The 22,060-nt window shown below is 44.4% G+C and overlaps 1 protein-coding gene and 1 non-coding gene across 3 annotated transcripts in view; one reads left to right on the top strand and one right to left on the bottom strand.

The window, feature by feature from the left end:
• The window catches only part of Cacna2d3 (calcium voltage-gated channel auxiliary subunit alpha2delta 3), an 844,799-nt gene that overhangs the window by 197,451 nt on the left and 625,288 nt on the right, over positions 1 to 22,060 (top strand). For both annotated transcript variants that reach the window (XM_036199702.1, XM_036199701.1), the window contains exon 3: positions 7,984 to 8,100. In XM_036199702.1, the coding sequence (XP_036055595.1) occupies positions 7,984 to 8,100 (117 nt within the window). The remainder of the gene's footprint in view (positions 1 to 7,983; positions 8,101 to 22,060) is intronic.
• On the bottom strand, positions 21,631 to 21,736 carry LOC118591722. The gene has a single exon (XR_004946010.1). It is a non-coding gene; the product is annotated as a U6 spliceosomal RNA (small nuclear RNA).

Raw genomic sequence — 22,060 nt, 5'->3', positions numbered from 1 at the left:
TGGACCTTCTGTCAGTCCTTGCACAGTGATTTTTATGAAGCCCATTGCAGAGGTACAGTTTTCGCTTTGAGGAGAAAATTTACGCAGGAGTCGATGTGCTTCGGCCGTTGGTCATCACCCTCCGCATCCCGCCCCTTCACTGGTCCCTGATTTTGAGCACACTTAGAGCCCCGCTTTAGGATTGGCATCACTTGTGATTGGTCAGAAGTCTCCTGACTTGAGTCCCACTCCCTCTGGGGCAGCCCAGGGGTCGCGGAGGCAGTTCCAGGTGACTCATTTCTTGATACGCCGTTATCATGTGGTGGGGGGGACCCAAATGTATGAGCAGCATTAAGTGTCCTGACAGTGAAATAGTGCTTTTCTGTTGCTGGTGTTTGTGTGAAATGATCTGGCAAAATAGATGCTGCAGAAATAATGCATTTCTATGTCTCCCTTCTCAAGTGATAAATGTTCTCAGCTCACCAAGGGATTTCTTGCCAAACGCTGATTCTGCTAACAGAAGGAGTGGGAAGACTCATATGTTCTCTTGTGACAGAGGAAGGCTAAGTTTCTTGGGCTTGCCTTTCTTCTGTGACACAGATGCTCAGAGGTGATCTCTGGAGGGCTGTGTTCTACTAGACTCTTCTCTTACCTAGACATGCAGGCTGCAGTGCTGGGGTGTCTCAGCTCCTGCAGAGAGGCAGGAAAAGCATAGTGTGGAGTGTGAGCATCATCAAACACCCTGTTGGACTTTGGCTGTTACAACAGGGGCTTCCTTTTAGAAACACACTTGTACCACAGCAGTAGGGTCCTCTGGAACAGCAATACCAAGAAAGAAGAACAAAGGACCACTGGGACTTGAGGTGGTTCTTTGTGAGTGGACATCTTGCTGGGGCCGTTTGCAGATGTTCTCCCAGGGAATCTGCAGAGCAGTGCTAGAGGGTGGGCATCATTATCCCTGGTGTTCTGAACGAAGACACTGCGGCTCAGGGGCTTAACTGGCTTAAAGCAGCATAGCCTCCATTCCAAACTTCTTCTGACTGTCAGCCTCCTTGACCTGTCTGGGGAAGCCACCTCTTGATTTTCTGCCTCTTGATCCTTGGTTCTGCACTCTATCTAGGATTCCATTCTGCCCTTTTATTCACAGGAGTTTTGTTTTTGCTCACTTCTGATCACTAATCTGTCCTCTCCCCAAGACCTTTGGTGGTTCCAGATGTCCTCCTACAATGTTCCCAATTCTCATCACTGCACTTCACTGGCCTTGTCTTTCATGGTGTGCCCCTCCTTAGCTGCATGTTCTCCAGATGTGCCCCTCCTTATCTGCATGTTCTTCTGATGCCCCCTCCTTAGCTGCATGTTCTCCAGATGTGCGTCTCCTTAGCTGCATGTTCTCCAGATGTGCCCCTCCTTAGCTGCATGTTCTCCAGATGTGCCTCTCCTTAGCTGCATGTTCTCCAGATGTGCCTCTCCTTAGCTGCATGTTCTCCAGATGTGCCTCTCCTTAGCTGCATGTTCTCCAGATGTGCCTCTCCTTAGCTGCATGTTCTCCAGATGCCCCTCTCCTTAGCTGCATGTTCTCCAGTGACATGAAACAAGGACAGTTTGCTGAACCACAGGTAGCCTCTTACGCTAGACCTTCCTGGGTCTGCTTTCACATATTTCCCCACTTTCTCAGCCTAATCACCATTCAGGGTCTTACAAGATGAGGTTCTTTTCATCCCATTGCATCTTTGCCCACTCATCCCACAGCACATGCTGACTCAGAACCTCAGGCTTCCTCAGTGTTTGTTTCACTCACCATCATGGGCATGGTGTCCAGGATCCTGCCTGGCTTACACACAGCATGGTCTGTGGATCAAATAAATGGAGTGTTAGAGACAGGCGCACATGCATGGCAGCTCCAGCCTGTGTTGTGGGAGAGCATCCGTGTTTCGTTTGTGTCAGTTTTTCCTGTCTTCCTGTTGTGTGGCTGTGGGGATGTCCTCATACTTCACTAACAATTCCTTTCCACAGAGGGAGAAGACCGATGTACCAGATGCAGAAGTCATTACTAGTATGGTCCTTGAAGCCATGCTGGCACAGCTGTGTGGGAGGTTGCTGGGGAGGGGTCGAGGCTTTTACCAAAAAAGCCTTCTTTGGTGCCTTGCAGAACAGGAGGAGGCTGCAGCCACAGGTGCCAGTGTACAGAGTCTCTCAGGGAGGCTGCAGGGCACTTTCCAAGTGGTTTCTCCTCTCCCTCCAGGTGTTTGGACTGGCAAGAGCTGGGTGTGCTCCTTTATCCCTGCCTCTTCGCTCCCCTTGTGGTCCCTGAGGAGGGTGGAGGCCACTGCCTGCACCTCCTTTGTGCCTGTCACATGGCATTCGTTTTCTCTGACCTACTTTAGGTCGGCTATATCACTCTTGTCAACTGGCTGTCCCCAGTTCTTTATATTCGACTCTTTTCCAAGTCCAAGCTGGTGTTGACGGCAAAAATCAATGAGACAGGTGATTATGGGAATGGAACAGGCCTTTCAAAAACAAGTCTGAAAATATTTGGCCTGTCAATCTCTTGTCTCTCTACCCTGAGAAAGCTCAAAAGTCTAAGCAATTAGATGTCAGGCCTTTTTAGGTTTAAAGCCTTTCTTCAACCCTTTGGCTTTCACCAGCTAAGTAAACCCCTTTGCCTCAGCTCCCCACTACAGCACACATGGAACACCAGCCCTCAGCAGAGTGATGAAGCTAATACCAGGAGATTCAGGAAAGGTGTTCAGTGTAGGCTTGAACTGACTGAGTGGACAAGATGCTGCTCAGGTTACCTGCAGGGATTCTGACCAGGACTCAGACTCCCCCTGTATAAAATATGCTCCTGAAGTTTTTTAGGATGTTTAAATCATGGAACATTTTTTCTTTTCCCTTCAACTTTGGCAGATAGTTTTGCTGGGTATAGTAGTCTAGGTTGGCAGTCATGGTCTGTTCGTACTTTCAGTGTATTTGCCACAGGCTCTAAAAGAGCTCTACAAGCTTTCGGAGTTTCTATTTAGAGATCAGATGTAATTCTGATGGGTTTTCATTTATATGTGATTATATTTTTTTTGGTAGCTTTCAATACTTTTTCTTTTCTGTAGATGTAGTGTTTTGACTATGATATCAACTTGAGAGTGGGGGGCATAGGAGGGATTTCAGGGTGGTTAGCTGGGAGGGTCTGTAGTGGAGGAAAGAGAGAGGAGATGTCACATATTCTGTCTCTGTTAAAATCATTTAAAATAGATAAATAAAACAAGAGGGACCCCTATTCTGTTCTAAATGGAACAACAAATTTCATAACTCTCAATTTTTTTAAATGATAGACTCAGCATAAAAGTTGGAAAAATGAAGGTTTAAAAAAAGAGAAGGGAGAAAAACATCATTTGTGGTTGCATATCCTGCTTCAAACACACTAGATATCCTTTAGCTGTGTGTATGCAGATTAATGATTCAAACCAGAAATGAGTCAATGGTTGCTTGTATTAGATTGCAACATACTATATGCATTTTCCCTTCAGTCTCTGATAGTGTGGTGTGGATGTGTGGGATTCATGTAGTTGCTAAGGTCAGACTGATCTCCTTTGCAGGCTCCTTTCTAAGGCTTTTGCTGTATGCTACTGCTGCAGGCCACCAAGATCTTGCTGCTGATTCTAGACACTCATTGGTTTTCTCTCCCTGTTCTTCAAATTTTTCTGATTCCAGCAACATGAAACATTTCCTGGCAAGACAAAAGCATTCACTAGTCCCAATTCCAGCAGGCACTAGCATCCTAAGAAGGCAGGGAATCTTCCTCAGGGTAGGAAGAGAGTAGTGTACACTTGGTTCATTAACAAAGAGCATCTGATGGCATATGGGCTTCAGAGAAAGCAGGTAGGCAGGAAGGAAACAGTGAACGGCTGAATTTGTTCCTGAGCTGGGATTTTGGATTGGTAGATGTTGTGTTGAGATTAGGGACTATAACATGACCACAAGTTGTCCAGGAGGTTAGTCAGTTCAGCAGCTCCTTCTCACAGAGAGAGTTCAGGGGAGAGATGCAGAGATATCCTATTGTGCTTAGAAGGGAAACACATCTAAACACTGCTTAGGTCAGAATACTGGAGCCTGATAAGAAAACCAAAGGGTCAGATGAGGATTCACTGAAGGCTGAGATTCATTTCACCCTTTCTGTAAACACACACATACACACACACACACACACACACACACACACACACAGAGACACAGACACATACACACACACACACATACACAATTGTATTTTCAGTACTTAATTAGCCTTGGGCATAAAATCTGGGCCCTGCTGTGAATTTTGGAGCACATCTGGCAAGCAGAGGAAATCCCCTGGCTGGCTTCTGAACTTAGTAAAAATTTCCAGTGATTGTCACTGAAGTTTTATTCAGATACCCTGTTAGCCAGGGTTGGGCTATCCTGGGCCTCATATCCCACTTCCTGCATGTGGGAGATGTCACTATTAGAGAGCCAAAGGACAGCACACCTCCCTCCTTACCTGCATCTCAGTTTTCATCACATTGCAGTGTACCACCACCATCACCACCACCACCATTATCATCTCCTATCCACTTGGCATCAACCTTTATTCAGAGAATCTCTCTGAGTATGAGCTGTGGATCAGTAACCATAAGAACTTGGCCCTGCCTCCTAGGCCACCTCAGCTACAGTACTGGGAGAGTTAAGTCCAGCCTCTTCTGGCTGGGTTTTGAGTGCTGGAACATAGGTGCAACATTTCAGGGATCATAACAACTTTGATGTGAAGGAGGAAGAGGACACCTGGAGAAGGAGGAATAAAGATTTTTCTGGATAGATTCAAGAGAGAGGACCCCAAAAGTAACTCATGTGATCCTTATATATGCTCTTGGGCATTGGGGAGAAGGATCAACCTGTAACTCTTGGGATTTCACAGGCCCTTGCATTCATTGAAGCTCAGAAATATCACAGCAGATCTCTACCTTTCTTCACTCGCAGGTGACTAGAAATAGCATTTATATTCCTAGACCCCTTCATTCTAAGAATGCATTGGTCCTGGTGTTCAGGTCAGAGGTTTCAGTGTCCAGCAACAGTGTCTCCTCTTGCCTTCATCCTCTGCTGGTGTCTGGTAGTAGGTGTTGCTGTTGGAGTGAGATTGGGATTTGCTGCTTATAGAATGCAAGGTCAGATGGCCGGCTCACTGCTGGCTGGTAGGGGTTTCCCTTAAGTCTTAAGAATCTGGAAAACCCTTCCTGACATTCACTCCTTTCCCCATGCTTTCTGCCTTTGTCCTCAAGCCAGAAGTGGTTTTCTTTTTGTCATGTTGTGCCAGGGGTCCAACCTGCACATCTGAGGTCAGAGCTTTACCCCTGGAGGAACACGCCCACCCTCCCAACTTCTCCGAAAACAGAACTCTGTTGTATTGCCTCAAAGGATTTGTAAATTGGAACTGGAAAAGGATGTGTTTTGAGTGACACATGGCCACATACTACTTTTCTAGCTGAGCCTTGGGTAGAAGGCTGGCCTCTGCTGGCCAGGAAAAATGGTGCCTCTCTCCAGTTCCCACATTTGAAGGTAGAGGTGGGGGAGTGAAGAGAAAATAGATATTTATGCCTTGGGAATTATCCTGCCATGTGTTTATACCTATCACTTAGAAAATAACTCCTGCAACACTCCAGAGCCAAGCTGCAGAATGTACCCTGAGTTTTTCCTAGGTTGAAGCTTGAGGTGAGTTTCAAGCAAAGCAACATATATTCCCCACCACTTTAGTGCCTCAGCCTTTTTATAAGGACATGAACATCATGAGGCCGTTTTCACACTGACATAAAAATATTGTGAACTCCTGTTGGAATTCTCAATAAGAAACAACATTCTTGTTCAATGGGAACAAAGTTAAGTCTTTATTCAAATTTACTTTTGTCTTAGTACTAAAGTCCACCAGAGCTTTTGTTCATGTGGGTTATATCTATTGATATTTATCATGTTAAAATTTAAAACTAAGAAATTTAAAGAGAAACTAATTAAAAAGATAAAAAATGTGTTATATAAGTAACGTGTTTTATGAACCATAGCTGGTATACATTTCTCCCTTTATTGGCAAATTTCTTTAACATTTGACTTGAGCAAAGACAGGCAGATTCTCACACATGTGTCTGTGTCAGTCTGTTGCCATGTGTTGATATCCGTGAGGTAAGCCAGCTTCACCTAGACATGCTGTTGGAAAAAGGACTCCATGGACCTCTGAGAGTGTCTGAGGAACATTCTGGAGTTTTTGGACCACTTTTATATTTGCCTCTTCAAACAGATTAGTTATCATAGTATGTAATTATCTTCTAAATTAGTGAGTGGTCAGTCCATAAAATTATAGGTTTCATTGTGATGTGATGTGATGTGATGTGATGTGATGTGTGTGTGTGTGTGTGTGTGTGTGTGTGTGTGTGTGTTCATATGTGTGCAGGTATAATGGCTTATCTTGGTTGTCACCTAGGCACAGCTGAGAGCAGGGAACCTTGGTTGAGGAATTGCCCCCATCAGTGTGAACTTTGGGCATGTCTGTGAGGCATTTTATTGATTGCTAGTTGCTAAAGTAGAGCCTGGAATACTGTTTGTGGTGGCTCCCCTGGGTAGGTGGTCCTAGTAATACATGGAAGTGAGCTGAGCAGAAGAGGAAGCAAGCTGGTAAGCAGCGTCCTCCATGGTCTATGCATCATCAACTCCTACTTCTGGGTTCCTGCTTGAGTTCCTGCCCTGATTCCCTCAATGGTGTACTGTTAGGTGGAAATTAAGTTCAAATAAATCCTTTCTTACCCTTTTGATCTGAGTGGTTTATCACAGCAACAGGAAGCTCACCAGGACAGCAAGTAAGCATGTATGTACCTGTGTGCACAGCCAGAGGAAACTGTAGGCACCTTCTACCTTGTTTTTTCTGTTTTCTGTTTTCTGTGTTTTCTTTCTCTAAGGCTCTCACTGACTGGGGCTTGCAAGGCATTGCAGGCAAGCTGGCCAGCCAGCCTCAGGGAGTCATCTGTCTTTATCTCCCAAGTGGTGGGATTGCAAGTGTGTGCCACCCTACCTGGCAGTGGGAGTGGGGGTGGCTGTTGCTATTGGTTTCCTCCTCCTCCTTCCTCCTCTTCTTCTTTCCTCCTCCTCTTCTTCCTCTCCTTCTCTTCCTCCTTTTCCTCCTCCTCCTCCTCCTCTTCTTCTTTCCTCCTCCTTGTCCTCCTTCTCCTCCTCTATCCGTTCCCCTCTCCTCCTTTCCCCTTCCTTCCCTCCTTCTCCTTTTTCATCATTATGATTTATTTGTGTTGTAGATGGAACCCAAATCCTGGTGCTTGCATGGCAAGAACTTTTCTGAGTGAGCTCTCTCCTGAGCCCCATTGTGACATTTTCATGGGGTGTTATAGTTTGATTGTATTCATCCCCTCACTCTCTTTTGGTTCACCTTTCCCTCCTGCTAATCTCTCTTCTCTTCCCATATACCTCCTTCTGCTTTCATGTTTTACTTCCAAGAGAAAAATCAAAACCAAACAAATCACAGGCTCCACATCTGAGAGAAAGCATGCGTTAGTGAGTGGACCCAGGGCCATATCCATGCTGAACAAGCCTTCCACCACTGAGTTACATCCCCAGGACAACTGGCCAGTATTAGGCTTTTGGAGTATGGCTTATTTTGCTTAATACCGTGATCTGATTTCTAGTGTTTGATGGACTTTTTAGAAAAAACTGTCTTAAATTGAGAAGATGAGGAAACCATGAGTCAGACTGGCCCCTTAGGCTATTCCTTAGATGTGACAGCCTTTGATTAGCTGACAACTGTTCCTTTCCTGGTTGCTACTTCGGCTTCTGGTCAGAGCCAGACGCACTTTTCATGTTTCTGTTTGATTTAGTAATTGTCAAATATAACCTACTGTCTCCAACTCCCAACAGACAATGTTTTATTTTTATATCCATCAGAGGAAATCATACATGTGGTACCTTAGACTCACTTGCCTCTAATACTGCCCTTTCTCCTTTTAGAAATACAAAGAGTATGAGAAAGATGTTGCTATTGAAGAAATCGATGGTCTCCAACTGGTGAAAAAGCTGGCTAAGAACATGGAGGAAATGTTTCACAAGAAGTCTGAGGCAGTGCGGGTAAGTCTTATAGGGTCTGCATTATGTTGTCCCAAGACACACAGGAGGGAAGCTCTTCGGGACTGTTGGTGATGAGCCCAACTTACAAAGTTTACCCACTATGTGAATGTTCTTGTTTGCTTATTTCTTCATTCTGGTGACCAAGAAAAGCAGTTTCTCATTGCCCTCTTCACATATGGGATTCTGATGCCAGCTTTTCTCTTTGGATGTTATACCTTCAGCATAGGGGCTGCAAAGGATGGGTCCCCAACTCTGATGCTTTCACTAACTTCTCAGGATCACTCAGGGGGACACTGGGGTTCACTGTACAGCTATAAAACATTTTTTAAAAAAATGACTGCCACTGTGTAGAATCGAATATGTCAGGGGTGGGGGGCAGATGAAGTCTGGAAGAAGTTGAATATTCTTCTTGCTTTACTGGACCATTACTGAGATTACAGTGTTTGTATTGATCCAAGTAGCTCACTGAGATTTCCTATCAGCCATATGAAGGGAACTGCAGTGTGAGTGTGTGTGTGTGTGTGTGTGTGTGTGTGTGTGTGTGTGTGTGTTTTACTGTTGACCAAACAGGGCATCTTATGTTCATGATTTGGGATATGTGACTGCTGTGGTATCCTGTATTAAAGCCGTATTGATATACAGTTGCAAGGAAAATTTTAACCTGAAGAGTGTTTCATTCTTGTGTCTACTTTCCTTGATTTTCAGTTTTAATGATCTTCTCAGTAGCATTTTGTTAGAAACAACCACTTCCTTTTCTCAGGCTGAACCACCAAACCAAATTTTCTCAAAGTATTTCTGCCCAAGGTGGATAATCTCACACTTTTGTCTCTAGATAAATAGTTTTATCCGTTTTGTGTCTTCGTATGAGCATGAGCTTGACCTGGGTCTAAAACCTTCCTTGTCACTTAGTAGGCTCTGTCCTGGGGTAGAAAGACATCTCTGTGAGCCTTAATTTCTCATCTGCAGAACAGGACAATCTCACAGCTGAGGTGGGAACATGACAAATCTTGCTGTTGGTGCAGGCCCTGCAGGAAGAGGCACTCAGTGAGTGTAAAATGCTGCTGTGAATGAGCTTCTTCCTGATGGAAGCTCTGAAATGCCTCTTTTTCTGCCACAAGCATGGTTTACCAATAGTGCCTTGGAAGCTGCATGGTGGCCTTTGACCTGTTTTGCATCACTGCCCTGAAGCATCTGAGAGGAAGCATGCATTAGTGAGTGGACCCAGGGTTATGCATGCTAAGAAAGCACTGCACCACTGAGTTACATCCCCAGGCCTGGATTCATCTTTCTGAGTATGGCTCCTTATTTTTCCTAATGGTATGACAGGTTGGTGGTCATTCAGACATCAGAAGCAGAATACCGATGAAGGGCTGAAGACATGGCTCAGAAGTTAAGAGTACTTGCTGCTCTTGTAGAGGTCCTGGGTTTAGTTCTGAGCATCCACAAGATAGCTCCAAACGGCCTGTAACTCCGTTTTCAGAGGATACCATACCTTCTTCTGAACTTTGCAGGCCTTGTGTGGCCATGGTGCACATACATACATGGAGGTAAACACAAATAAACATAAACAAAATAAATATTTTAAAAGAATAATCATTTTAAAGCATCATGAGGAGATTCTGTTTACAAAATGGATGGCTTCTTGAGTAGAACTTTTAGAATATGTTGGAAAAAAAAAATACAAATCAAAGTCTATCAGTTGCTTTTGTCCTTGGGCTGACCAAGTATGGAAAGAATCTTGAAGGCAGGGATTACTTTGTCTTACAGTTGGAGGGCACAGTAGAGAAGTCTGGTAGCAAATGTGTGGGATCGCTGGTCACGTGGCATCTGCAGTAAGGAAGGAGAGGGAGAAGTAAGGGTAGGGCGTTGCTGGTGCTCAGCTCACTGGCTTGGTTTTCTTCAGTCTAGAACTGTAGCCCAGGGAGTGATGCTACCTAGATATGGAGGTCAACTTGCAGGAGTCAGCTCTTTCCTTTTGCCATATGGGTCCTAGATATCAAATTCAGATGGCCAGACCCCACAACAAGTGCCTTGATCTGCTGAGCTAGCCTTCCCAAGGGTTGTTTTTGTTTGTTGTTATTTGGTTATTATATTTTTGAGACTAGGTCTGACTGTGCAGTCAAGATTCTCTGGCAGGCCTTGAGCTCATGTGATCCTCTGCTCCAGGCTCCTAAATTCTGGGATTACAGGTGGGTCGCCACACCTGGCTCATTTTCATTCTATTTTAAGCACTAGTAACAACAGTATCAGTTTGGGTGAAGCAATACTGTTTTCCTTTGTATCTTTGCAAATCACAGAGCTTTGGGGAAGAAAAGAAAATAAATAGCCATTCATTCTGTCTGTGCAGTTGATAGGCAAGAAAGGCCTGGGGTCAGGGACTTGGGGTACTTGAGGGGGTGCACATGTAGGGTGCTCCTTGGCAGAAACACCATAGCCAGGATCTTGACCTTTTGCAGTTTATGCAACATGCTGTAGACATTCTTACTGGGATTTCTGTCCTGCTCCAAGATGGGAAGCTGCTGAGGACAGCTGAGCAGCCCTGTGGATCTCTTTTCCTCTCATACCTCCCTAGAGCCCTGCAGAATACATGCTTCTGGGTTCACTGAGCTCAGGATGCACCTGGCCCAGAGCTAAGAGGTTATGCCAGTTAGATGCATGTCAGCTCCGGGAGTTATCATTGTCCTAGAAATGAGCAAAGAGGCTGAGCTGTGGTGAAGTCATTTGCCCAGGTCACACTCCAGGGCTCAGTGGGGTTTTTAGTTTTTGCATCCTCAAGGAAAGGGTACAGCTGTGCTTCATGTCCCTGCAGTCTGATGCCTGACAAACAGAAAGCATGGCATGCACTTCTGGATAAGGATTTTCTATCTTGTGAGCATGAAGAGTCCCAGGGCTGCAGGAAGCACCTGGATAGGGACCCGAGGAAGCGGGAGCTGGCTTCAGCCTCTCTGTATTGCCTATTTTGAAACCATTTTGCCTCAAATTAGTGACATTCAAAAAAATTTTTGATATGGCTGGCACTGTTTCTTTGAGAAGAAAAAAGAAATTGCCCTGTTTGAATTGAAATGATCCCAGGATATGACCAGCCTGCACACTCTGCAATGCATATTTTCTGTAGTTTAAAATACACATACAGACCTGGTGCACACAAGCTGGGTGCTGCTGCATCTTGAGAATCGCATCCAGACCTCTATGGTTCTCCCCCATGGGCTTTTTATTTCCATTGTTCTACTGATCCAGGACTTCATGTCTCCTAGGCAGTGTTTTTCCACTAAGTTTTAGCCTCCAGTGGTTTTATCTGGAGACAGTTGAGATTGGCTCAGTCCCCTTGTGACCCATGCCCCTCTGTTGGCAGCCATCAAAAGCCACAGGGCATCTAGGATGAACTGCTGGCCTATGTTGGAGCCAAGGAAGCTGTGCCTGGGATTCTTCATACTATAATGATTCTTTGCTTTCTCCACAGGAAGCGTCCTTTTGGGGTCTGTGAGCATTGGGGGAGCCAAAGATCTCCGGTTTGCATTGGAGCCACCCCTTTCAAAACTTCACTAGAATGATCCAGTCCAAATTTTGCCAGGAATCTCACGCAGTGGACAATGGGCCAGAAACAGAACAGATTTTAGGACTCTAATTTCCCCAACTCCCCTGACTCACCTCTAGTAATTTACATCAAAGCAGAGTCCTGGGGTCCTCCATTTATGCTTCTTGGTACCATATCACTCATCCTTGTGACTTAAGAACAGCTACAAGGAAAACCTGGCTTGCAAGAGATATGAATATTCCAACTACATTGACATATGTGGAGTGCCTTGAAGCTGTCTGGAGCCATAGGCGGCCTTGGCTTTCACAGGTAGATCCCATTACCACTCCAGTAAGCCAGTCCTTTAACGCACACAGCCTGTCATCTCGGGGCTGTTGAACAATATTCTTCTTTTTCTATGTCTCTCTGGCTTGATTTCATCATTCTCCTCCATCATTTTGCCCAGTGATTAGTTGAATCAGAGTGATTTTATCATGCTTGGGCCCAATTTGAATTCTTCTCCACTGTGCAATTATCCTATCATAGAAAGTCCTATTTTCTGCCCATCAGATGTCTGAGGTAAATGTGAAACCTAAAGTGGCCTGCCCATTATATAACCTCTGTCATACAGCTGGTAATGGACTACATGCAACTTTTTTTTTTTCCAGACTAGCAAATTATAAATAACCTTAGCCTCCATAATTGCCATTAACATAATGGTGCCATCATTATGCCAGCTTCTCTTAACTCTGTTTTCTAGCAAATTTTCATGCCATGGGTAGTTGGAATAATTTCTGTGAACCCACTCAGAGGCTCACTCCAGGTTGTTTGAAGGAGCTAGACTGCCGCTTTCTTTTGTATATAGCAGTTATGGGTTAGGTATCATCTCTCCGTTTCTCTATTCAAATATGTTCATGCTATCCAGTCCTCAATGGGTGTTGCTAAGCAGTTTATATCAAGTTTCCACTTCCTTTGAAGGGTCAATAAATGGAATCAGTTTGTCTTTAGTTTATTAGCATCTCGTGGAGCCTTTCCAGATTCCAGATTTAGCAGAAATAACATGCACCTGTCTCCTGCCAGTGGCACACTTGCATTGGGCCATTCTAAGTGACACATGGACTGCTTGTCTATGACATAAGTCAGAACTTATTTGAGATATTGACAGAAGGCAATTTTGGCATTGCTGAGTGGCTGATGGCAAGAAAAGCACCCTGATTTGAGCAGAGGAGGAAGGCGATGGAGAGGCTGTTACCTGGTCTTGGTTATGTGGGCAGGCAGCCTTTGTCTTTCAGATCTGGCCCTTCACTGGGATCAGCCAAAACTGTCAGTCACCTGGAGGCATCAGCACTAGCTCCAGGGAACTCTGAGTAGGCAGAGCCACCGTGGAGAATTTGTGATTCTTAGGTACACCCTCATTTCTGAAATGTGACATCTGTAGAGTAACTTTTGCCTTGGGTCATGCAGAGACACTTGGCCTTTACCTTCTAGATTTGGGCAGACTTGTAGCCCCTCCCCCCATTTCCTCAGGGGTCCTGGTTGCTGCAAAGGTTAGGATGGGCTTTTCGCTGAGTCCTACAGAGCTTAGACACCCACAAACTTAAACACATCTCAGGGAGAGAGGGGTAGGGAAGCATGAAAAGGTAGTGCATATTTTGGTAGACCATCAAGCAGCACTAAGTACTTAATTGACTATTGGAATAGTCTGTAGTACCTGACAAAATGAACTTCAAGGAGGACAGGGAGGAGACATAGAATGCAAGATGTAACTACACTCAGGACATGAAGAGTTTGTTGTCTTCAAACCTTTGGATGAGATATTTAATGAATTCCCCAATTACTCGTAGCTCATCACTGTAAATAAACCTAACCCCCTTGCTCTTGCTTTCTGATTTCCATTGGTAAAATGAGAAATTGGGCACTTGAAAAGTGTTTTGCTTAAAAATGTACACTCGCTTCCTGGAGGAACTAAAGGAGACTAGACTTTGTGTTCAGGTCTCCTTCTTCCAGCTACCTGCTGTTCGCTGTGGAACTGATTCCTATTATAGCTGTGCTGTGCAAAGTAATTGCTGTTGTACAGTAATTCAATTTCAGCGCATTCACGCGCCAGTTCCCCGATAGAAGCTTATCTGGAGAAACCTCGGACTTGAAAGCTTTTTATCTAGAAATTCCACATGCCGTGAGTCACTTTTCCTAGGTAACAGATATCAGCATTTGCATTTAATAAACATTTACCTTCTCAGAAGAAATGGATTTCTTTCCCTTCCAGAAGAGATTTGCACTGGTCTTCCAAGAAGCCAGAGGGTACTATTAAAGCAACTTTCTTTAGCTGTTTCTTGACTGATGTGTGTGTATACATGTATGATTATAAAATGACCTACACTGCCATGTTAATATACACACTGTGGCACATAGGAAGTTGAAGACAGCTAAAGCAGACTCCAGCAGCAGAATTGTTATGGGGTAGAATGAATATTTCTGGCTTCAAAACTCATCCTTACAGGTGTTGAGAACTACTGATGGGACATAGTTTCCAAACGCTGTCCATTTGAAGTTAGGGATGAAATGAACAATTTTGTCGACAATTTCTAAATTGTTTCAGTAGAGGCCACACATCCTAGAAAATAGGAATGGTACAAACTGGACACATCAGTGAAAGGGAAGAAGAAAGAAGGGAAGGAAGAGAGAAAAAGGAAGGAAGGAAGAGAGAGAAAGAAAGAAGGGAAGGAAGGAAGGAAGAAAGGAAGGAAGGAATGAAGAAGGAAAAAAGAAAACACCAGGTGGGATCTGGGATCAGTTAGGGGCAGAGAATGAATGTAATCAAAACACATTGTACAAACTTCTCAAAAAAATTAATAAAAATTAAATTAAAAAAATTAGTAAATTGAAAAGCACAAGGTGGGAAATGTTCACAAGCATTCCCCCTTCCTTTTTGTGGATGTTGAGTCCAGAATGAGAGATTCCAGGTCCTCAGGATCTGGAGTCCTCAGACACTGTCAGTCCTCGGCCAATGAGAGTCACTGAATTTGAGATAACTTAATGTGAGCACTCATTTATTTTATAAGCCAATTTGAATTGAGTCATTCCAGGGGAGACTTTATAGTGTGAACATACCACATAATATTATATATAAGTGTAATGTACAGAAACAATATATACCACCAATAAGCCACTTTACTATGGCTTTCATGTTAAAGCTTTGTCATAAGACACAGCAAAACTAATTTTCCAACTTCAAGTGATTAGGAATCTAGATTAGAGACAGAATGAAATAAATTAAGACCATGTGTCTGTTTGGTTAAACTCTAAAACCTTCCCTTGCTGCTGTTGTTAGTTTTGCTTAGATTTAAACAATGTCTCTTTTGTGGCTGGGCATGGTGGCACATGCCTTTAATTCCAGCATGTGGGAGGCAGAAGCAGGCAGATTTCTGTGGGGAGCAGAGAAAGACCCGAGTGAATGTGTAAGCAGTTATAACACGTCTCTCTTTAGATGACTCCTGAATAATGACATGGAGACTTTTTATTAATTGTGAAAGCTTGGACTTAGCTTAGGCTTGTTCCCAACTAGCTCTTCAAACTTAAAGTAACCCTTTATATTAGTCTACATTCTGCAGTGTGGCTTGTTACCTCTCCTCAGTGCCATACATCCAGCTTCCTCCAAGTCTGACTGGTGAAACCCCCAGGCCTCAGATTCTTTCTCTGAGTTCCTGTCTCTCCCCGGAAGCCCCGCCTAGCTACTGCCTGTTCAGCTCTTTATTAACCCAATCAGAAGGTTCCTTAGGCAGGTGAGGAAGGACAGAGACACATCTTCACACAAGCAGTAGATGAAGTCCTGAGAGAATACCTATTGTTGATAATGGCCAATGCCTCAGACCTGTGGGAATTGGGAAAGCCTTCCTCTGGTCCATGTATAAACATTGACAGTGTACAGAAGGCATCTACCACAGCTTCTCCTCTTGGATGGTCAAAGCCTGAGACTACTCTACTGCAGACGTCTATAGTTGATTCTCCCAGCTGTGCTGTATGTCATACATTCCAGGATGTTATATAGAGGGTGCAGCTCTATCAGTGTGAGAACATCTACCCAGTCCCAGCTTTTCTGTATGTGTGTCTGTGATTTCTTCAACCTTTTGGCCAGTCAGTCAGGTATCCAAGACCAAGCCATTCTTAGATACAGTAGGTCTCTGTGAGTTCCAGGCCAGCCTGGTCTACATAGTGAATTTCAGGCCAGACAGGGATGTCTAATGAGACTCTGTCTCAAAATAAATAGGTAGATAAATAAATAAATCAGTAAATAAATAACATTCTTTTTTGTTTTCTTTTTCTTGTTTCCAAACCAGCTTGATAATTAACTTGGAAGTTTGTCCATTAGATATAATGGGCTTGAGATAACAACTTACTGATTTTCTTACACAGAGCAGAGGAAAACAAAGCCCTCCAAATCTAAACCTAGACAGCTAGGTGAAAGCCAGAGACTGTTAGATCAGACACAGATGAACGGGCCAGCAGACAAAAGGACACATAAGCAATGATGTGAAATCATTATTACCATGTGCCCAGATTAAAGAACACATGATGGATATATAATATTGATAATAAATAATGTTTATAATAAAGCAGACTGCTCTCAGCAAAAGCAAGGTAAACAATTTACATCTTGATGTCTTTGTAAAGAGCGACCCATGAAAGACAAAAATGATCAAAAGGTAACTCTCCTTATACAGATTAGATTGTTCGCAGTTTTAAGAGTGAGTCCACAGGAAGGAGACACCCTTTGGAATGAACATTTCTCATAAAAGCCAGAAAATCTTGGCAGTAGAGTCCTCTGACATTCTTCAGAAAATCCCAGTGAGGGAACCTCCTAGGTGCAGCTTTCTGCCCAGTGTTTGCCCGGTGAGGGTAGGTAGTACCAGGATTATTTCTTCCGCTGGGGTTTATCTTCAACAACTTGCCTCACTTGGGGCTACTGGAAAAGAGGGTAGATGGGAAGGGTAGAGAAGGAGGAAGACGCTGGGTCCCAGGCTAGGTGAGACTAAGGAGTCAAAGTCCCAGTGCTTGGGAGGCAGAGAAGGGAGGGTGCCTGGGGCTCACTGGCCAGCTGCTGTAACTTAACTGTTGAGGTTCAGGTCAAGGAGAGGCCCCGTGCCAGAATCACACGCACATGCACACACACATGTTTGTGCTGCACTTGCACACATCCATCCATGCATAAAACAAAACAAAGAATTTGAGAATGTCAAATAGTCCTTATTTTTAAAAGTACTGGGATGTTCAGTTAACATACTTATCAAATGCAAAACCAGCTGAAGTACTAAATGGCATTTTCCCCCCCCTAATATGACCCTCTTCTTTGAATTTCTCTCCCATTTTAGTGTCTTGTTCGTTCTCTGAGAATGCCAAACTTCCGTGCTAACTGAAGGGAATGGTGTTTGGTGTCAGGGTTCTGTGCTGCTTGTGGCTGTAGCTTCCTTTACCCCCACCCCAAGGTTAGCTCCCCCCATTGTATCTTGGGATTTGAGACATAGAGTGAATATTGTGTCTGTCTTTGTGGCTGAGTCAATAAGTTTCCATCCCTCCCAAGAAGGGTCTCTGTTGTCTTGAACCTCCCTGGGAGCCAGTTGTACATTCTGGGGGCTTTTTCTTGATGCCTCTACCATGTTGAGCTGGAGGGAATAAGGTGTGTAGATGTTTTGTGTTTTGATGATCTGGCACTTGTTCAATTTTTAATCTAAAAATGAGCAAGATTGTAACAGGGAAGACACAAAAAACACAATTATCTATCTGATGAAAGGCAGGAGAAAAGGCTGAATGTTCTCAGATACATGCTCTGACTGGATATTCCTAAACAACTACAATTCTCTTTAAAGAAAAAAAAATCAGAGAATAACCAACAGCCATCCCAGAATAAACCAGTGGACTATTGTACAAAACAAATTGGTTATCTGGGCCAAAGAAAGAACTCATCAAAATCCACACAAGGAAGCAGGGTTGTTTGGGCACAAAGGCCCATGCTGGTACCTAACACCAATCCTGTTATTCTTTCTGTATTGTGTTTTCCAAGGCTTGTCCTTGGAGTCCCACATTGGATGCCCAAACCCTGACACAAAACACAGTTATTAACTCAGGGGGAATAAGAGATCATTTATTATGAGCCAAATATGAGTGGCCCAGGTAGCCCAGGAACATGGATTTGGATTGCTTCAAATAACATGTTTAAGCATAGAATCAGTTCATTGAACACTTCCTGTCACAGAAGGAAGTTACTAACCAAGGCATTTACCTAACTTATTTGTGGTAGCTTCCGGCAGGTGGACCCAGTCAGGTGCGTGGAGCTCAACTGTAAGTCTCAGATGCTGTTGTCTGATGACATTCTTAGATTTGGGGTTGGCGGAAGGCAGTGTTCCGTTAAGTTACACCTTCCAAAGGTTTTGTCTGGTAGTTAAAAGGCTGTGAAGTCATATACAGTAGGTAGGTGAGGTGGCTTTGAGCAGATTAAAGACCATCTAAGGCAATGCTGCCTCTGGGTCTGGGGCATTTCAGCTCTCCACAGTCTCAAAGCTTGAAGCTGCCAGTCATGCTTGTAGGGTATTCATAGTGTGTGTGGGCTTTTTTTACCCACCGGGGATTTCTGTGTCCAATGTATTTAATGCCAAGTGGTTGGCAGCCAGCGTTTAAAAACAATACATATTGTAAACATTCTTTACATGATGATGAATATAGGTTTCTCTTAGCTTTCATAATTATAGAATGCACTCTCTGGTGTTACAGACAAGCAGTTCTCTTGATGAATACTGAGGCCAAGTGTAGGCCTTTTACTGTTGTTGGCAACAACATGATATCTTCTCCTGTAGAGAAATTTGGCCTTGTATTTGACGCAGAATCAAGGCTTTGGGCCTGCGTTGCCCAGCTGCTGCCTGTGGGGTTGGTGAGACACTGTGTTTGCACCGTCCTCCCTCAGTGGTCATTAGTTGACTTTTGGCCTTTGTCATCCCATAAGCTGGAAGTGATGGTTCACGTCCTCCGGGCCTTTTCCTTGGTGCTGGTAGGTCTCTTCCAGACCCCTACTGAGGTGTGAGGCAAATGACACCAAATCAGAGAGAACCGCTTGACAGTGCGCCAGGCCCAGGGAAAATCTCACCCTCTAACAGGGAGGTCTGGAGCTCAGGCACTCTGATTGACGTGTTTGGGGATCCTCCCTTTCTCTTTATCTTCCTGTATACTAGGCTTCCTTTGTGTGGGGTGCAAGCTGTTTAGATGAGTTCTAGAAACAGCTTCTCAGTATTGTCATAGCCCCCAAATCACCTGGGCCCACTCTTCCTAAAAGTGATACATAGTTATTAACCACTTTTATACATGCTCATTGCCTACTTTTTTATTTATCATTTTGGCTAACTGCCTATTAACCCTTACTCATGTTAATGCTGTGCTGTGTGTTTCCTTTATTCCAGTGTTAAACCTGACCAGTGTTAAAACCTACAGAGTACTCCCCAAGGCTTTGCTACTGGCCTCCCAGATCTCCACTCTGGGGTCAAGATCAACCAAACCCTGAGTGACATATGCTATAACTCTTTCTTGTGGCCAGAAAAAGCCCAAGCAAAGAGAAATCTACTTGAGTTGAAGTGCAGAGAAGTCTTGGGGTCTTCCAGTCCCTCCCTGCCTCTTTTACACATATGAGAGAGAGAGAGAGAGAGAGAGAGAGAGAGAGAGAGAGAGAGAGAGAATGAGGACCCTGATTCCTGGAGAGCTGTGGGAGGAAGTCAGCCTTGGGAGGCCTTCACTCAACAGGGGAGCTCACGTATGCCCCTCAATGTTCATCCCTGTGCCCATGAGCAGGATGCTGGAGTGTGGAGCTGGGTGCCCATGAGCTTGTGTTCACTTCTCCCTGTGAAGTATGACAAGCTGGGTTCCAAGCCTGTACAAGAGGTTTTCATAAACTTGGTGGCTGTTCCCTGAGAGGTCAGAGAGAATTTGAGAGCAGTCCCATCAGTTTCTGTCAGCCACTCCTCATCTGGTCCAGGCTGTGTCCCAGCTGTGGAGTGGCTGAAACAGAGCAACATCTAAAGTTCCTGCTCCAAGTCATTACTTCCCTGTCATCATGATGTGTGGAGAGTTCCAAGTATTTTACCTCAGTGCCTATTGTTCAGTCCCCTACTAGAACCAAGAGGTCATCAGGGGAGGAATCCTGACACCGTGTTCCCTTTGCTTAGTGAATGTCCGAATGAATGTACTTGCCACATGGGTCATGATGATATGATGGGGTGAGCACCTCACGCTAGAGGAAGCTTTGCTCCAAGACGGAGTGGTGAAGAGCCACAGCATTCCCATGAGTGCCAGCTTAGCCATCCTTTCTCTGTCCTGGAGGATCTATTGCTCCTGGGTTCCACCCATGGAGTTTACATTTGGTCTCTGTTATGGAAACAGAGAAGGAAATGAAAAAAGAAAAATCTCTGTGTTCATAGCAAAATGTCATTTAAAATCCTACCTCCCACTTTTGGCTGCTTGTTTTTATTCTCCCTTTACAAAATTTAGTTTTAAAAGCTTTCCAGGGCTTTGCTTGAGAGCAAGTGGTCCAAGCATCCTGGAAAAGAAGATTGTGGCCATGGAATGCTCACCTCATATGACATTATAACACTGTTTTCTGCCATTAACCAAAGAGCACTTATGTCCCACCAGGAAGTCTCTACAGAGACTGTGTAATAACCCTACCTGTGCTCTTGGGCCATCTGGTTCCTTGTGTTTAGGACCTCGGGGCTGCTCTGGAGGAGGAGTGCATGCCCAGTCTACAGCTCCACCTGAGCGGGTGGGCTGGGCTGGCCGTGGAAGGCAACGCTGCACCAAGGGGCTTGTTCCAGCTTGGTGTTTTCAAAGTATAATGTTGTTCCAGCACACTGGGCTAGGCAGGAAATAATGTCACTTAATTTATACTCAGCCACAGTGAAAGAAATCTTAAAAGGTTTGTGGGTGGCAGGAAATTACAGCGAATTACTGACATGTCACCATCAAAAGATTCAAATGACAAAATAAAACCATAATAATAGCAGTAATAATAATAACAATAATAAAAGACCACTGGTTCTGATTGTACAAATTACTAACAGCAGAACTGTTTCTGGCAATATTTTGAATGCATATTCACTATGTGCAACTGGAGATTGTTGGTGGCCTTGGCGGCAGCTTTGGGGTCGTTACTCAGTTTCCCCTATGGAGAACAGGAGCAGCTGGGCCTGAAAACAGTGAAATTATTTACGCTCTCTAAATTAGGTTAGGAGGGGAAAATGAAAAGGTAGTTAGGGATTCATTGGTGTTTCATTTACGCCACATTCAGCAGACAGATGACAGCCCTTGCTGGTAATCAGAGGCTTTGTTCAAAATCAGCTAGAAGGTCGTTCACTGCACGTCCCTGGCTCGCTGGCTGTTTGAATAGATGTGTACTGCTTTGTATCATCAGGAACAAATATGGGAAGATTTTTTTCATATGCTTTTTAATTGATTTTTTTTTTTTTTTGGTTGGTATCAGTTGGTGAGGCTAATCAACTCCTGGGGAATATTCTGAGAGCCTTTCTTGTCCCACTCAGTGACTCTGGGTCATTTTATCAGGTTCAAAAGGGAAAGCTCCAAGAGCCTTCTGGAAGCCTCAAGTGGAGGAGAGATGAAAATCTAGATCATCATGGGAGTGGCTTGTGGCATCCCACACCAGCCAATGAGATGCTTTCTCACCCCTGAGCAGGGGGTGAAACTTGTGAAAAGTTGTGGCTGTGCAGACAGTGGCCCCCAACATAGTCACCCCAGAGGTGAGTGAATGAGGGGCTCCTGCGGAAAGCTGGGGAGCTTGCAGGCAAGCAGGGCAGGCAAGCAACTTTTGTGGCCTCTCTTAGGCTGCTGTGGAGTCCAGTCTGCCTACCTGTCTGTGCAGCCTGTTGCTGTGGTAGTCGTGGTCTGAGGATGGTGCACAGCCCTTCTGCTTCAGAGAGGGCAATCAGAATTGGCCTCTAGGTCAGTTGTGCTAGAGGTGATTTTTTTTTAATATGGAATGGTTCACGAATTTGCGTGTCATCCTCGCTCAGGGGCCAGCTGATCTTCTCTGTATCGTTCCAATTCTAGTCTATGTGCTGCCGAAGCGAGCACTAGAGATGATTTTTACTTCTAGGGGCGACCCAGCCTTGGCTTGGCAAAGGTGAACAGAGTGTGGTGAGTCCAGTCAGTGGCCATTGTCCTAGATCTAATCTCGTGTGTGTGAGAGTCTGTTACAAACACATGTGATGGTGAATCAGTTCATTCTCATGGTATTGCTTTAGGAGAGATGAACAAAGAAAAAGGTGAAACTATATCAGAATTATGTACCTGTGACTCTAGGCCTGCCCTGATCTGTTTGTATAGGCTTTAAGGATAAGAAGGAATTATATATAAAACTAGAAAAATAATGTTACTTTTATGTAGCTGTTAAAGTAG

This window comes from Onychomys torridus, chromosome 9 (genome assembly GCF_903995425.1).
Source record: "Onychomys torridus chromosome 9, mOncTor1.1, whole genome shotgun sequence".
In the NCBI taxonomy this organism is placed as follows: domain Eukaryota; kingdom Metazoa; phylum Chordata; class Mammalia; order Rodentia; family Cricetidae; genus Onychomys; species Onychomys torridus.
Note: the sequence above shows the minus strand (reverse complement) of the source record. Positions and strands in the feature narration are given on the sequence as shown.